Below are 17,413 nucleotides of genomic sequence, written 5' to 3' on the forward strand. Positions count from 1 at the left end.
GGTAAGCACTGTGAATTGTGCAAGACTGTTGAATCTCAGATCTGTACCTCTGAAACAAATAATGCAATATATGTTAAGAAAAAAAAAAGAAGAAGAAGAAGGTAGCGGGAGGGGAAGAATGAAGCGGGGTAAATTGGAGGGGTAGATGAACCATGAGAGACGATGGACTCTGAAAAACAAACTGAGGGTTCTAGAGGGGAGGGGGGTGGGAGGATGGGTTAGCCTGGTGGTGGGTATTGAGGAGGGCACATTCTGCATGGAGCACTGGGTGTTATGCACAAACAATGAATCATGGAACACTTCATCTAAAACTAATGATGTAATGTATGGGAATTAACATAAGAATAAAAAAAAAGATGATAACACTTGCCTAATATTTAATATACTCCCTAAAACGGAAGCAGGCCCTGTATTAGACTCATTTAATTTACATAGAAAAGAATAGTAATGAAACAACTATAAATAGTTCAAAATGGAAGGACTCTAAAGGGCATCTGATCAATCCCTCTCATCCTATAGCTGAGAATACAAGGAAGTCTCCCAGAGACCAAGATTTGGTCAGGGAGCTAATTCATAGAGACATTGGATGGAGCTCTCGGTCTCCTCGCCCTTAGCAAAACGCTATTTTAATTACCCTCTAATTTGTTGGGCTGTAGAATTTTTGCATTTTTCTGGATTAAGTCAAGAGTAGTAATCTCAAAATATTTCTTTCTGGATTCATAGCTCAGGGTGACCTCAATGATATTTAAGGCCCAACAACAGCTAATGAAGGGTTTATCAATTTGGACAAACCACACTACATGCTTTTTCCTATGCCTTGTTCCTGTTTCCCTAAGACTATTTATTCTATGTGGGAGAAACATGGCTAGAGTCAGCATCAGGAAGAGCGGGGATAGCAGAAAGAGAGAAAAGTAATCTCATTCATTTATTTTTCAGCTTTATTGAGGTATAATTGACAAAATTGTAAGGTACTTAAAGTGTACAATGTGATGATTTGATATATGAATACATTAGGAAATGATTCCCCTCACTGAGTTAGTCAATTAACATATCCATTACCTCACATATTTACCTTTTTAATTTTTTTTTCTTGAGAACAGTTAAGTTCTCTCTTACGAAACTTCAATTATACAGTACAGTGTTATACTATAGTTACCATGTTATTTATTGGATACTCAGACTGTATTCATCTTATAATTGAAAGTGTGTTGAGTGAGCAGGAAGGAGATGAAAGATTGATTCTGAATATAAACTCGACTCCTTGTTTAGAGTGAGGTGACTGAGCCCACCTGTCCTGTACCTTCTACTTGTCAGAATCACCAGGGACACTAACATTGAGTAGAGGTAGTCTCTTCATTTCTTCATGCTTAAGAAAAGTCTTCTCCCTAGCTTTATTAAACAGAGAGAACCATGTTTATTGTTGTTTTCTTTAGTGGTATACATAGAAACGTAGAAAATATGAGATATAGCCACAGTCATAATAGAACAAGTCTTCATTATAGTTACAATTTTTTCTACAATTTCATGGGATTATGATGAGCATATTATTTTGAAAGAAGAGCCTACTGAGATAAAACAGCACTGTATTGCAGTCCAACTAAAGCTATGTACATATGCATACTTATTTATTTATTCATTTACTTATTGAGGTAAAATAGCATCACAACAAATGGCTAAGCTCAATACAGGCTTGATACTGAAAACTATTTTATTAGCATAAGGGCCTCCAACATACTGGTATTAACCTACTGATAAATATTTAGACTATTTATATTTTGCTCTCTTTGACAACTAAGCCGAAATAAACATAGTTTAAGGCAACCTTTGGAAGTGTCAGCATTTCTTATTTTATCTTCTTTGTGGTAAATGCTATTCACAGTGACAATTAAAATATTGAACAATGAAGGACAAAGATTGGCAAATTCATCTTGAGTCCATCTTATTCTCTTACCAATTTTTTCTCTAACATACAGAAAAGTCATATTTTTCAACAACCTTCAGCTTACAGTTTTGAGGAGTAACATTAGTGCTTTTTGGCCCAGACGTGCTTACTCAAAGCTATGTGTTACAGATTTTCAGTGTTCAGAAAAGCATCTATACAAGTGTTAATGCTATTTAAAAAATTTCAGAAAATGAGAACTTACAGAATACAAGTTGTCCTGGCTTCAAGCTATTCAACACTGCTGCTCACTTCCATCGTGTCTTTGGAAAGATAAACTACCCAGTATACAAGGTTAAATCCTGCAAATGCAACTGGGAAGAGAATCCGAGAATACTGGTCTATTTTACTGGTGCCTCCAAAGGCTGGAGAGAGTGGTGGGGGTGTGACAGGTGTTGATTGTAAGATAGGAGCTCTGGTGAGGACTTTGCTGGCCTCAGGGGATGGAACTATCGGCAAAGTCAGAGAGGTGATTCTTTTCTTCAGATGATACTTGGAATCAGGATGCTGTAGGGAAAAGACATAAATATTCAGCCTAGGTAAAAGACTAGAGATCACTTAGTTGTTCACTTTTTCACCATGAACAGATATTTATTGACTACTTACTATGTAAGATAAAATATTAGCAAATTCCTTTTTTTAATATTAGCAAATTCTTAGTATTTGATGGTGCTACTTTTCCAAGGAAGTGGTAAAACAAATTTAAAAAAATGATTTGCAGCCATCCAACATCCTATAATCTCATACATCAGCAATTGATGCCAAGCATATTCCACGTCCCAGAAACTGTGTTGACCACTGGGCCATTAGGAAGAAATGAACCAGGTTGCATAGGCTTATCCACCCCCTTCTCCTCACCGGTGATGCATAAGCCTATAGGGCAATGTGTGTGGGCAATGAGAGGGCATTTAAATTTGGAATATATGGACAAATAATTAATACAAGAAAATATAACAGTTCAGTTAGTTGATATCGTTCTTCTAGCCTACATCCTCATCTTCACAGGTTCATATATTTGAACCAGCTGAGATAACAGCAACAAAAAATATTAAGGTGCTCATTTATGTGAAAACCAGTGACAAAGTGTCAATACCCTTAAATTGAGTGGGATGACTGTTCATCCCTTGAAATACAACTGCCTCTTAAGCCCAGAAGTTCTATATTGAGCGCTTTCTGCTTCCCATTCAGAACTTCTCCACTGGTCTCATCTCCCTCCATCCTAAGTCACCAAAATATGATTCATTTACTGACCTCAGAATTGTCAGAATTATTATATGTTCCTTTTTATCATTAGAAATCATAAGACAACAATTTTTAGTCCTGAAAAGGATATTTAGCACATTAATTGTTAGGTGAAAAGGCTAAGTCCAGAGAGTGGAGCTGGAAATGCCTCGCCCGTAGTCACACAGCTAGTAATAAACTACCCTGGTCAAATGCAATGCTTGTTTCATCATCCCCACATTTTCTTGTCTTCACTCTAAAGTACTGGGTGTAGTTCAGAGACTCTAATTCTGTTTGCTTTAGACTCCTTTCATACTGTGGAGACTAGAGGACCTTGCTCTGATTTGTATCTTTTCTTGTCTATATCCTGTAATAGTCGCTCTCCTTGTGACCAGGTTGCCCTTGCTGGGTCTCTGCCTTCAAACACTTGCTGTACATTATCTCTGCTCTTGTAAAACTGCCTTGTTTTCTCCCTGGCAACAAAATCACCACTTTGATGCCTGGCAGGGTATGTTACTCACATGGGCAGACTCCCGTGGCTTTAGCCAGCAACCCCGCAGAAACAGGATGAGACAGCCACCTCCCCTGTGCCGGCTGAGCCACAGGACCAGAATGACCTGCCGATGTGGTGACATTTGGAGTGCGAGAAACAGAGATTCCAAGAACCTCTTCTCTCTGTATTCCCCTTTCGAATTTTGCTATTTGATTTGTCATGGAATTTACTGAGTATCTAAATAATAATAGTCATCATTGAGAGTTCAAGCCCAGTATGCATTTAGAGGCCATGGGAAAATCTCCCTCTTCATTGAAAACACAAATGAGTCTCTGATTTCTTATGACCGTGGTGAGTTGCAAGGAAAGAATACCTTTACTTGTTATGTGTTGGCCCAGGATTGTGCTAGGGACTCTTGACATAATTAAATAAAGAAGATAGAAGGTAGAAGATAATTTAAAATAGTAGAGGCCTCAGTCTGCTGATCTTAGGAAATAAGTGGCACTTCCTACTAAAAACATGTGACAGCTAAGGACTGCTGTGCCCAGAGTCACGAGTCAGCATGTGGATAGGACCAGAGTAGTGATATTTTGGTCTCAGTGCACGCTGCCTGTCTTAGAGAATAAACATAGCACCTTCTTTCCAGAGTTTCTATCATGTATCTCAGACTCTGATTTGAATTTTCAGCCATTAACAATGTTATTGAAATATTCTCCACCTGAAAGAGCAAAATGTGTTACTGTTTCATTTTCCAAAAAGAGTTATCCTCCTCCCAGATACATGGAATATTAAAATATTTTACTTTAGTAAAATTTCTAAGGATCATGATGGAGTAAAATGAGGGCAAGCCTGTGGAGCAGATACTCTTTCTAAACTCATGATTTTTAATAGCATGCATCCCCTGTGTTTATTTCTTTTTTTAAGGAGAAAGAGGGCAGACATGAAAAAGTTCGTTGAGACAAAAAAGTAATTATAAAACATAATCTACCATAAAGATGTAGGGCATTGTTTTATCTTCCCCTCTTTAGAGCTGTGGGGGAAAAAAGTTAATTGTCAATCTTTTGGCATTGTCACAATGTCACACATGACTTAATAAGAATTACCAAATGACCCTTGTCCAGAGTTCAGCAACATCACTCAAAAATACCATGAAAAATTTAATAGCACTAGGCTGGAATGAAAGATCCCCTACCACAGGATTCACCCTTTCCTCATCTACTTTTCCAAACAGTCTCTATGGAGGGTTGAGTAAGAGTTAAGAGAGGACAAGAGAGTCAGAAAGCCCTCGATTGCAATTCCATATATACTACTTACCTGCTATATGTAGTTCCCATCTTTAAAGCTAGGGAAGATTATTACTTTCTCTATAAGTTTTTCTTTTCTTTAAGAATTTGAGAAAGAAAATGTAAGGTATAAATTTATAGATAAGATAGATGGACATTAGATATATATAATATATATCATAGATATACTAGGAAGAGAACACTTTTTTGCCTACTTAGGTGTTATAATTTGTTCAGCAGTTATCACATTCTTCCTTGTAAATATTATTTCTGTTGCACCTTATCTCCTTTCCTGACATGAAATCTCCTTATTGGTAGAGGGCATATTATTTTCAAGTATAAGTGTTCCACAGTGCCTAGTCAGTGCACAGAACATAGTATGTGCTTGATAAGCATATGCTGAATCAACAAATGAATGAAAATATAAACATTTCCAGGATTTCTTAGAGTAATCAGGCAAGGAGAAGAAAATAAAAATTTTGATGATTATTTTACATTATATTTTAGTGTATTGTTTCATATTACAAGTACCATATATAAATGCTTACAATTGACAAGCACTACACAGCATTTTGCATGCATTATTTTGCCTATTCCTAGAAAAAAAACTATAATGTAATATTTTTATTTTCATTTTAAAGATGAGCAAATGAAGGCTTGAGTGGGAAGCTCACGCAGTAACTGGCAGTGTCTGATGTAATCACTCTCGGATGTTAAGATCACACTCTTAATAATTATTATGGTTTCTTCCCATCAGCTTTAAGGTTCAGGGCATGGTTTCTCAAACACAGAACTATTGACATTTTGGGTAGGATACTTTTTTGTTGTGGAGGATTGTCCTGTACATCATAGGATGTTGAGCAGCATCCCTGGGTTCTACTTCTACCCACAAGATGCCTGTAGCATCTCCCCCCCCCCAAATTGTGACAACCAAAAATATCTCCAGACATTGCCAAATATTCTCTGGGGAGAAAAGTCACCTACCACTGAGTATCACTGGCTTAGAGTTACAGATATCTCACTGTCCAACAGCAATTGGGGGTGTTTCCAGCAGGCAGCAAATATGATATGTTCAAGGAAATGCAAGAGGCCTGGCTAACCTACATGCTGGATAATCAGCTCCTGCATAATTGGGAATTGGCAGTACAGGAAACTGGACCCCAATCTAGAAGAATCACATTGAATTTCTGAAGTGAAAAGAAAGCCAATTTTGCAAGCCATTCAAGATACAGGTTTGCATCAGACCCCGCCTGTTCTATTGTAACCCCGGCAGCTTCAGCTGATGGTAAAATAGGTTTTTGTCAGAGTCCAGATGAGGGCTCAGCTTGGGGCTGTCACTGTTTTGAGTGGAACGCCTGTGGTTTTGAATTTTTCCAGGGCTCCCCTGCTGCTGAATGCCATCCTACTTTGGGTATTTATAGAGCATTGCTTTGTTTTAAGTAATGCCATATTGCAAAGGTACTTTGAGTCAAACTGGACTTTATGACAATCAATTATTTGATGTAAATATAAGACATTTGTAAAGTACTTAAAGCAATTTTTATACAACATTCAGTGAGTCTAATATGTTAAAGAAGAGGGGGCAATGGGTTACCTCTCAAGAGAGATATTCTAACCATGGCTGCATTATCCAATGGACAAACAAAGCACCTGGTTTTAGAACCAGCAAACAAGGGCACTAAATATAAATTTGAAAATACTTAGTACTTAATATTTTTTAAAAAACTATTATATTAATTATTGTGGAGGAAATAAGAATTTCAAATCAAATTTTCTTGCATCTAAATAATAGCTGGTAGAATTGGGACAGAGACAATTCCAGAATTTCTATAAAGAAGCAGCTTATTGGCAGCAATCTGGTGGGTCTGTGGTGCTAAGTACATGTCTAGAAACCATATTGGAATGTTTGGAGGGTAAAGAAGGGAATACTGGATGGGGATTTGATAGAAGGTATGGGGAAAGAACTAACCACCTACACCCCTTATCTAATCCACCCTACCCTCTCTATAAGTTATGAAATAGCACAACCATGGTGAAGGGACTCAGTCTCTGATGGGCTTAATTCAGCCCTTAGTTCTACAGAGTAATGACAGTCTTCAAAGAAATCTCGGCAATATTTGGAAATGGGAAGTAAATCTTTCAGTATTCTATGCTTCATATCTCTCTACATAGGTGGAAGGCAACATGATAATGACCCAGCAGATCATCCCAACCTTGAAAGGGAATATAGAAAGGATATGTCTTATTTCCCTCTCTATTTCCAGGTTGCTAGCAACTGACTTAGTGTTTCCAGAACAGGACCAGGCTAATCCTTCTGTTCTCAGCTGAGGAAACACTTCCTCCAGAATGATGATCCCTCCAGGCTGTGTTCAGTACTCTTGCATGGCTCGTCTTTAACCACTATACATCTCTAACCACAGCCTTTATCATAGTGTATTGTTATGGCTCATTGGTTTGTCTTTCTTCCTGTTCAGCAAGAAGCTAGTGAGGGAAGAGGCCATACTGATGCGACACACTAATGTATCCCCAGCATTCTGCAAAGGATATGGAACATAAGCGCACCTAACAAGTGCTTATAGTATGAATAATTCATTGAAGTCATAGCTACTCACTACATGGATGCCGGATGAAAAGGAAAAAAAAATAGTGAATAAACAATGTAATCAGTATAAATATAATTATTGTCCTGACGAATGAAATTTTGGCCAATTTTGTTTGTAGATGATTTACCAAGAATGTCACATCTCCTGTGAAAAAGGAAAGCCACATTGGATGTGTCGATGGGTGGGGGGAATTCATTCTTAGGAACATAGTAATGAGAGTTTAGACCTTTAAAATAACAAGGAAACTAGCAAAACATCCAAAAAGTGATTGAGGTCCAAACTTGGTCTCACACGCAGAGTAAGTATACCCCAGACACATATTAATTTATGATACATGAAGATAAGAATAACTCTCTAATGCCAAGACAGCATACCAGATAAAAGCAATAAGGAAAGGTACCATATAAGCAGGAAAGAAGCTGTGGGTAATTTGTTCTCAAAATCTAAAACAAAAAACAACAACAAAAAAACCCGGTATCTAGTTCCAAATGCCTTAAAACAGAAAGATCATTAGTAAACCAAGCGCTTCTGAGGATTTAGTTTTAGATGTCTCTTTGGGTTTGAGTATTAGATTTAAAACTCCTGAATTTCTTTGTCTTTATTATATTAAATTTCAAGGCCAAAATCAAAGTGATAAACTTTGTCCCATATTCATTCTAAGTAGTTTCTTGTGAAAAGCAATTAGGACATTAAAATATAACTTAGAATCACATGAAACATCTAAGCACTTAATTTTATTTCAACCTCACCACATTGGTTTGCTATTTCAATGTCCAACTTACTCAAATAACATTATTTTGATGACAACTGAATAGGCCTTTTTAAATGTCATGGTATTTGAAAGAAAAAATGGCCTAGCAATCATAATATATACATTGTGTTGTATAAATTGCAAATGTATAATTTATGTTTGTTCCTTTACATTATATAAAACAAATTGCCAAGGTTTGACATGAATAAATAAAATGAAAATGTTCTTTGTAATCATCTATATTTATTTTTGGTACCTACAAGGTTTGTATTGTTAAGTTTGCTTATTTTGGTTTTTATTTTTATGCTTTGACCTACCCTTTCAGAAACAAAATGCTGCTTTTCAATGCCTTAAAATGTTTCAAGTGAAGCCAGGTTTAGAAATAAAATTTTTCATAAGAAAAAAGTCAACTTGCAAGAAAAAAGTACTTTGAGATGATTTAAATGCATTTTTTAATCTAGCTTCCCAAAGGACCTGCTCATTATATGTTACTATTTTAGAATTGTGGAAGATAGCTATATGAAGACCTGAGATCTTAAATTCCATCTTATTAATAAATTATATCTTTAAAATAAAAGACAAAGAGAATACTAACTCTCTGCTTTCTCCAAGGATTTGAAATCATATTTCTCTCAGGAATACATATTTCAAAAAAGTTGAAGTAAGGAAGTTGGTCTTTCTTTTTATCTCAATATCAGATCAATGAACATATTCAAAATCATTGGACTTATTTTTTTATCTTGTTTCTCATGAATTTCTCTTTTCAATTTTACTGCATTTCTGGAAGGAAACTGTTAAACTGCATTCTGATAAATATGAATTCTTCATTTATAGATATATGTTAAGGTGATATGTGACCACTGGGCAATATGTTGATTATATACCCATATTAATACAGATGGCTTATAACATAATAACTTTTATTTTTACCAACATAAACTAATTCTCAAAAACATTTTCTGAAAAAAATTATTTTCAAGTGTTTTGGATTGAGTCTTCAGACTATCATCCTTTTGCTATAAAATTTATATTTTTACGGCCTTTAAAAATACACATATATAAAGAAAACATCATTAGGTCAAGGGAAGAATTTTGGGAATGACCTCACATTCTGAAAATGTTTTATCTTGTGGTGTGCACTCTTTTATATATCAGCCTTTGAGGATTGTTGGAGAGGGGATAGTCTCTGCCTCTGTAAATCTGTGTGTATTGGACTTCTGCGATCAATTCCTAGTTTTTCTACCGACTAGTAAATAACATCTTCCCTCTCCAAGATACTGTTTTTGATTTGTAAGCAGAGGTAATTAGTCTGGATCACTGGATGGGAAACTTTTTTTCTTAATTTTATAGCTATTTATCACTGATTATAAGTCTTTGAATAAAAACACTTTAAGATACATGTATTTAATATACAAATGTGAACATGAGTGTTTTCATGAAAATCAAAAACCGGGCTTATGATTCAGCATTCGTAGAACCTAATATTCACATCTTGCCTTCATGGAATGAAGTAGCAAGCAGATTTCTAACAAATCCATTCTATAGGAGTCCCTGTTTATTTCCCTCAGACTCTGAAGCCTCATTAGGAACTTTTTTTTTTTTCACTTTATTCTCCCTAGTTGGTATAAGTAAACCTGTTCAAAGGAAACATCTAAAGGCTGAGAAGAATGTTCTCATCTTCTCTGAGAGCTCAGAATCTGCTAGTACCAGTGAGGATGATAAAAGAAGAATGCCAAAAGTTTAGAGCAAAGATAAATGAAGGATTATTGCTTGTTTTTTTGCTATGAAGTAGGAAAAGAAGTTGGTCTTAAAATCAGAATTATGTAACTTGTACTCAACTAATAGTACTTTTGGACTATTTAGTTGTTTGTGATCACTGTTAGGCTGCCTTTTCCTATATTGATGGGTAACATTAGAAAAGTAAACAATTACCAAAACAATCTCAGCTTCCAACGGTTCGCTGGCTTTTGATATTGTCACTGGGGGTGAGGCTGCAATCTGTGCCCTCCTTTTGGCCTTCTGTGTCTGAAGATTGGTAAAGTAGTTGACAGCCGCGAACTCAATAAGAGCTGAGAAGACGAAAGCAAAGCAAACAGCTATGAACCAATCCATAGCGGTTGCATACGACACTTTTGGCAAGGAGTGCCGGGCACTGATGCTTAATGTGGTCATGGTTAAAACAGTGGTGATCCCTAAAGTGAAAAAGAATAAGAAATGCAGTATTAGCATTTGGAATCCAATAACAACATCAAATGAGAATGTGTCAGTGGATTAAACACTCTGCAAATGTAATTTTTGTTCTTGTTTTATAATTGTTCACAATTATTATCATAGGTATTACCATGTTTGTATGTTTCAATACCTAGTATGGTGCCATATACACCATACTTGCTCAAAAAATATTTTCTGATTTGATTTAGTTTAACTATTATATAGTTAAACTCATGAATAATTCTAGTTGTTTACTTCTTAAGAAAATTTACAGCAAATTATCATATAAGTACTAAAACCTTGAATTCCTGGTCAGTTTGAATAGCTGATAATATCTATCAACATATTTAAGAAGTCTGTTTAGTATGAACAGTAAACATAAAGTTAGTTTCCTCATTTTTTTACATTTCTAGCTTGGTTTTAAGGTAAAATATTTACTCATGAGAAAATAATTTCATTACTCAGTCACCAGCAGTTTTATATCTTATATAATAGTTGGGGAATATATGTAATTTGAAGATGGTCAACATCATTATATAGATATTCTTTTATAATTTGCAGAAAGAAATCTATTTTAATATGGTAAATTAGAAAGTCAAAATTCATCTGAGATTTCAATTCAACTCAGGTCTTCGCTATGAATCTTTCTAAATGTATAATCATGAAAACTCAGAAAAAGTTGGATTTTGTTATTGATGATACTTTCCATTACAACTTTTTTTCTCAAAATTAATAGTGCTTCTATATATCAAAAATGGAACTCAATATTTAGGTTGAACCATGGGAAATTGGTTATATTTAACTATTTTTATATCTAGAAAAATGACAGTTTCTTATGGTTCACCTAATAAAAGCAAGATATCATTTATATATTAAATATAATTTATATATTAGGTTTCAATATCTTTGCCTTTCTTTTCATGGATTTACATGTCAGTTTTTACTTTTCTGCTTTTCCTTAATTATGAAAAAGCAAATTGAGATTTAAAAAATAAGTAAAAAAAAAAAAAAAAACACTCCTAAATAGGGCACATGAAAGTCACAGGAATCCAGCCAGAATTCTTGCCAAGACAAATGTTTTTGTGAATTCACCACATAGCTTGGGATAATATAAGGGTCATTTAATATCATACATATGCCTTAATGAGATAGGACTCTCTTTCCTTTGTGGATTGAAAAAGTGCCCTAGTGTGAATATGCCCCGAACATTCACAATTCCCCCAACATATCACAAGCAATAAGAGCTGGAGGATGAGTGGAAGTATAGCCAAAGAGTGAAGCATACCAAAGACAGTTCTAGCCGGGACAGATTCCTTGTTAATCCAGAAAGACACTTGGGAAAGAATGACCGTCATAATGCAAGGAGTGTATATCTGTATCATGAAGTAGCCCATCTTCCTTTGCAAGTGGAAATAAACTGTCATTATTACGTATTCACCTGTTGGAAAACACGGAAATCAGTATTATTGCTGTTGACAGTGTGCAGAAAGAATGCAGCTGGAAATAAATCTTGCAGATCTTTAAATTAACATGGGCTGGAATAAAACAAGTGAAGGCATATTTCACTGTATGACAAAGATACTTGATCAAGCAGATGAGAGATACATCAGCTCATTGGTTTTGGTCGGGTTCTTTGTGTTATATACATACAAAACTATTTATTCCAAGGTTACACAAATCTTTATATGCACATGGTTGCAAAATCAATTTTAAAGAATGCTACTCATCACTTCAAAACAGCAAGCATAGCTGAGGATGGCTAATGCAGAGAAGAAAAAAATAGATATTTTGAAAATGTGCATGGGAGTCACCTTGCTGAATTACATTCATTAATTGGTCTAATTCTTACCTGTGTTAGATTTAATTGTCTCACTAGATACTGTTTGTCCAATCAGATCGTACTGGAGCAGACTTGAAGATTCTTCTGGAACTTCGACTGAGTAAAGTGGTCCTTTTTTCCATGTATATATGATTTCACTTTTGGGGTAAGCATCTGAATTTTTTAAACAAATTAAACATAGCAGTGAATCTGACTAGTTGTGTTTTTTTTTTCAAAGCAAATTTTTTCCATATAAAAAAGAAATACAAACATAAATTTTCTTTAATGTTTTTCTTAATCAGGGTGACTAAAGCCTCCGACTATTTACAAGATTGACAGACATGATTAAGTAAGTATATTCCTGGAATCACACTGAGAGTATCATAGCAATATTTCTCTTTTGCTTTCTGGTCTCTGACTACAATCAAATAATTGTATATATGTATTTTTTTAAAGACTGCTGCCTTTATTTAATTATTTAGACTTATTTATTTTTTTCAGAGAAAGGGGTGGGGGAGAGGAGAGGTGGGAGAGGGAGACAAGTAGACTCCTCACTGAGCCCAGGGAGTCCTGAGATGGGGCTTGATCCCAGGAGCCTGAGATCATGACCTGAGGTGAAATCCAGAGTTGGACACTTAACTGACTGAACCACCCAGGTGCTCCAATAATTATATATTTTGAATGCATTATTTGACTCTCAGAAGCTTTTTGTAACTTACAGCTCCCAAACTTGAGTGGACAAGCATGCCCATCCATAGGAAAGTTAACCAGCCTCATGGGACAGTCAGCATTGATGGTAAGCCTAAGGACATTGAAATAAATGGTTCCAAATTAGTATGTTGGACAAATCATTTGGGTTAGAGGAAGTTGAATTGGGGAAACCTCACCTCATGGTATATAAAATGGTTCCATTCTGCATTATTCTGAAGAGTTTATTAGGGGTTGTCATATTGTGTGCAATTGATTTTTTGCCATTCCTGAAAAAAGTGTCAGGTGTCCAGATTTTACTGACCATCAAGTTATTCAAACTCAAAATCTCAGTTGGCCCCCCAAACTTCAACCTCTCATCAGTCCAAGTCTGGCGGAAGAAAACGTCCATTGTATACTCCTAGGAGAAAATAAGATATTCATGAAAGCTGGGGAGATAGTTTATTAAGAATAGTTTATTCACTAGCTTTTATACCCAATTCTAAAATTTAAGAAATAAAAAACTTTTTATGATAATAACCTTCAGAGAACCTGTGATTTCAGGAAATTATTATTTTTCTCAAACTCAAAGTTTGTAATATTATCATAAAAGATGGTGTGGTGTTGTGCAAACCTCCCTCCTGCACCTTGACCCTCTTTAACAATCTTCTTCTTTTCTATCAGTCATCCACCTCTCCATCTATTGACCTATCAATTTCCCCTCCATAAATTTAGAAAAAAAATATGAAAAGATTTACAGTCTCGGTTTTATGCTGGTCTTCCTACCATTACTTAGTCTAACCATTCCCCCCAATGCCTTGTTCACTTTCAAAGGTGTCTCCTAACACCATGGTACCATTTAGCAAACTTCCAAGGATAGGTAAACTTTGCTTGATAAGTGTACTCTGGTTGCACATCATAATAATTTTATATTATTCTGGAGGATATAAAAGCAAATGTTACCATGATTACTTAGAGCATCATTTAAGTATCCATAATTAAAATTTTGAGTTTTAATTTGTGGCTTTTATGAAATAACTTTAGAAATCTTAAGAATTATGGTGAGAGCCATTGCAAAAGTCAATGATAATTAAAGCTTGTAAATATAACAAAATATTGCCAATAATTGCTTCGCCTACTTTATGTGTTCCTGTATGAGACCTATTACTGCAAGTTGTGATTAGATTTTCACAATATAATTTGACACACAGTATATCCATATAATAATGATCCAGGCAATAACAAGTCTCCACTGTACAAATATACTTAAATAATGAGACACATACATAAAATGAAGTGCCAAGTGTTCCCCAGACTTCAATAAATAGTATGGTATGGTTGTGGTTATTTATATTTGGGGTGAATCAGTACTAAATGAAAAATATGATAGTAAAATAATTGAGGATTCTGGATAATGCTGACCCTCCTTTCTTTCAAGTCTTAAGACATTTATCTCTTAAATAAAGTTCTTCTCCCTCTCCTTCACTTCCTCGTTTTCTTTCTTACTTTTTTCCCTCCCTTCCCTTTCCCTTCCTCTGGTACTCCTTCCTTTTTTTTAATCCCTTCTTGCTTCTTTCTTTTCTTGTCAACTCAAAGATCAGAAGATAAAAAAGTCTCCAATAACTATTTATCCAGAGCAGCATTTCCCTAATAAACTTTAATGACTCAACTATTTAAAGAGTTATATTCATTTTGATTTTACTATTTATATTTTACTTTTAGGGGGAAATGGTACCTGAGAACTGTGAAAAAATATCATGATGCACTTCGTCCTAGCAGACTAGTTCACATTTTCATTGCCACTTGCTATAAATACTCTCTTATGAATCCTACAGCCATCTGTAGCTGGAACAGAGTTCCCAGAACACCTACTGGTCCATTTGCAACACAAAAGGTACAAAGCACTAGCTTTTCCAAATGATGCCCTTTACTGTTTTAATAAAATATACTGAAAATGACGTGCTACAGGAAACAGCTATATTTTAAGTTTCATAGATACTTTCAATGTACTCTTACGTGACATATCTTTGTTGATTTTTCTTTTTTCTATTCTAAAAATTTACCAGGACTTCATAAAGATGGGGAAAATCTTATCTTTGTAGAAAAGAATCAGTGCATGATATGTGGCCCAAAGAGAGAATAGAATCTTAGAAAGTCCCTCAGGTTAAAATGTTCAAGCAGAGCCCTTAGTGAAATGTGAAGGAGATTAAGCCAGTAATCTGCTCTAATGACCATGCCCTCCCAGCATGAGTACACATATTGCATTAGGACTCTGGAGCCAAGCTTGGTAACAATGCCCAAGATCGTTAGTTCTGGGACTCTGCCCTCCCAATAAGTAAAATTACCCTCCCCACTCAGAGCTCACTCACCATCTCCACATCTGACACGGGCCCAAAACTGGTCACATAAATGTCTGTTTTGACTTCAGTGACAGCACCTGAAATTAGCCCAGAAGAATGGGGGCAAATATCACCAGTGATTTTAAGGACGCTGAACTTAGTGACCCTAGCACAAAGTCCCTTCTCATGGTCAGAACCTGCAATCCATCCTAAAGGAATCCAGTAGCAGGAGCCTTTGGGTTTTTCAACTCTGAAAACTCATACGAGTTGCATTATTTTGAATTTTTTCTGGTCAATTTGGGGAATTTAAGGAATGGAAGAGAACTAAGTATTCTCATAAAAATTATAACAATAAGTAACACATCTTATAGTTTTTTGGGGACAAATGCTTAGAAAAGTGCTTTAGATGGAGAATCTCATTCTACACTCACACAACTCTATGAGGCAAGCACTGTTCATACTCCCACACTACAGATGAGGAAGCTGAGGCTTAGAGGGTTCAAATAACATGCATAGAAGGTCACAAACAGAGGAAGGGACAGAGACTGGACAGGAACACATGGCCTCTCCCAGTACCCCTGCACCTTACCGCTCTGCTATCCTTATGAAGCGTCTGGGTCTTGGAACAGAGGGAAGGGGGAAAGAGAGTAGAGACGTTTGGTTTAGTAAGGATGCTGCCTCTCACCTCCAAATCCCGGCCGCAGCCGGTTGTCATAGCCTTCAAGCAAGTTGTCCAGGATACGACTGATGTTTTTGGAGTAGAAGTTTCCTTCATCTTCAAGTTTCCCTAGGGTATTTTCTACCCTGTGAGTAAACAGTCCATGATCCTCACTCCCAGGCTCAGAGAGAATAGGCTGTTCAATCTACTCATCTATCCCACCACAAATACATGCCACACCACCCAGGCTTCTTCCATGATTTGGTATAGAAGTCACCCAGTAGGTATGTGCTTTCGCTTTCCTCTGAACTAAAAGGAAAAATCAGAAAAAATCTTACTCACCATAGAATAAGGTACAGCCAGGACAGAGGCGACGCCATCCTGCAGTGCTCTGCAATGCCCAGTTCACCCTCCTCCTGGGTTCTCCTCCCTCTTAACAACCCCCCCCCCTTGCCAATCAACTAGAGTAATCTTCCAGACCCCTCATATCTCTTTTTCCTGTTTGTGTCCAACCAGTAATCTGTAGATGAAGAGGTTGCCAGCAAAACTTTAAATGTTCCCCTTGCTCTCTTGTTCTCGCTTCTGCCTTTTCATGTAGAACAAGGTGGCTTGTGGTCTTAGACTACATCCTGATGGACACTCAGACTCTTCTGGTGGACTCGGTTGGGAAAGGAGAGTCTGAAGGGACAGTGTATGGTCGAAGAGCGGTGACAATAATCGAATAAGGCATTAGGGGAGATTAGAAGGAAGAAATCCACTGCTAGTTTTGGCATGGAATTAGCAGGGCCCTGTGAGGAAATCTGGAAGGCAGTGGCATCTCGCTGAGTGAGATTATGTTCCAATGGGCTCAGCATTTATTATTTCTGTGGTTCACAGAAGGATTCCTACACAGCTCTTACTGCTTAAAAAGTCTAACAATATTGAGATCCTTTTGGGTTCTCTTTCTGATTTCATCATCTTTAATGCATCAGACACACCTTTCCTCCGCATTTAAAAATTGTCCCTTATTATTCTTTGAAAAGTGTTTATAATATACTAGAACAATGCCTGGCTGTCTTGCTATTGGGTTAATATTTTTTGGTTAAGTACTTTGCTGATCCTTCTTAAGATACAACATCTCAAGCTAAGCCATACATGGGTCCTACCGCTATCTTTAGAAACTTGGCCAGTTTCATGGATGCGGCCTATTAGAGACAATGTCCAGAAATATCTGATTAAGGTTATCCATGTAGAAATACTGTAAGAATAAAACATCCATGGACATGGTTAATGATGATGTTGCTGGCACTATTTCACTAGGCTTGCCACAGGTCAAAAGCAAAATGTTTGAACCCAAGAAATAGCATTCTCTGCCTAGTCTGGTAGATGGAAGTTGACGTAAAAGAAGTCACTTTAAGCCTTAAAATTTT

At 36.2% G+C, this 17,413-nt stretch overlaps 1 protein-coding gene across 1 annotated transcript; it reads right to left on the reverse strand.

The window, feature by feature from the left end:
- Window positions 1–2,170: 2,170 nt before the first annotated feature.
- Window positions 2,171–16,384, reverse strand: GABRA6 (gamma-aminobutyric acid type A receptor subunit alpha6). The gene is made up of 9 exons (XM_045887517.1): window positions 16,347–16,384; window positions 16,032–16,150; window positions 15,377–15,444; window positions 13,208–13,428; window positions 13,040–13,122; window positions 12,351–12,494; window positions 11,787–11,939; window positions 10,223–10,482; window positions 2,171–2,446 (listed from the first exon to the last, which is right to left on the reverse strand). Exons 1-9 carry the CDS (start codon window positions 16,382–16,384, stop codon window positions 2,171–2,173), a joined length of 1,362 nt encoding a protein of 453 aa, XP_045743473.1.
- Window positions 16,385–17,413: the final 1,029 nt, after the last annotated feature.

This window comes from Mirounga angustirostris, unplaced genomic scaffold, assembly GCF_029215605.1.
Source record: "Mirounga angustirostris isolate CCGP_5_RB_7025 unplaced genomic scaffold, mMirAng1.0.hap1 SCAF_7, whole genome shotgun sequence".
Taxonomy (NCBI): Eukaryota; Metazoa; Chordata; class Mammalia; order Carnivora; family Phocidae; genus Mirounga; species Mirounga angustirostris.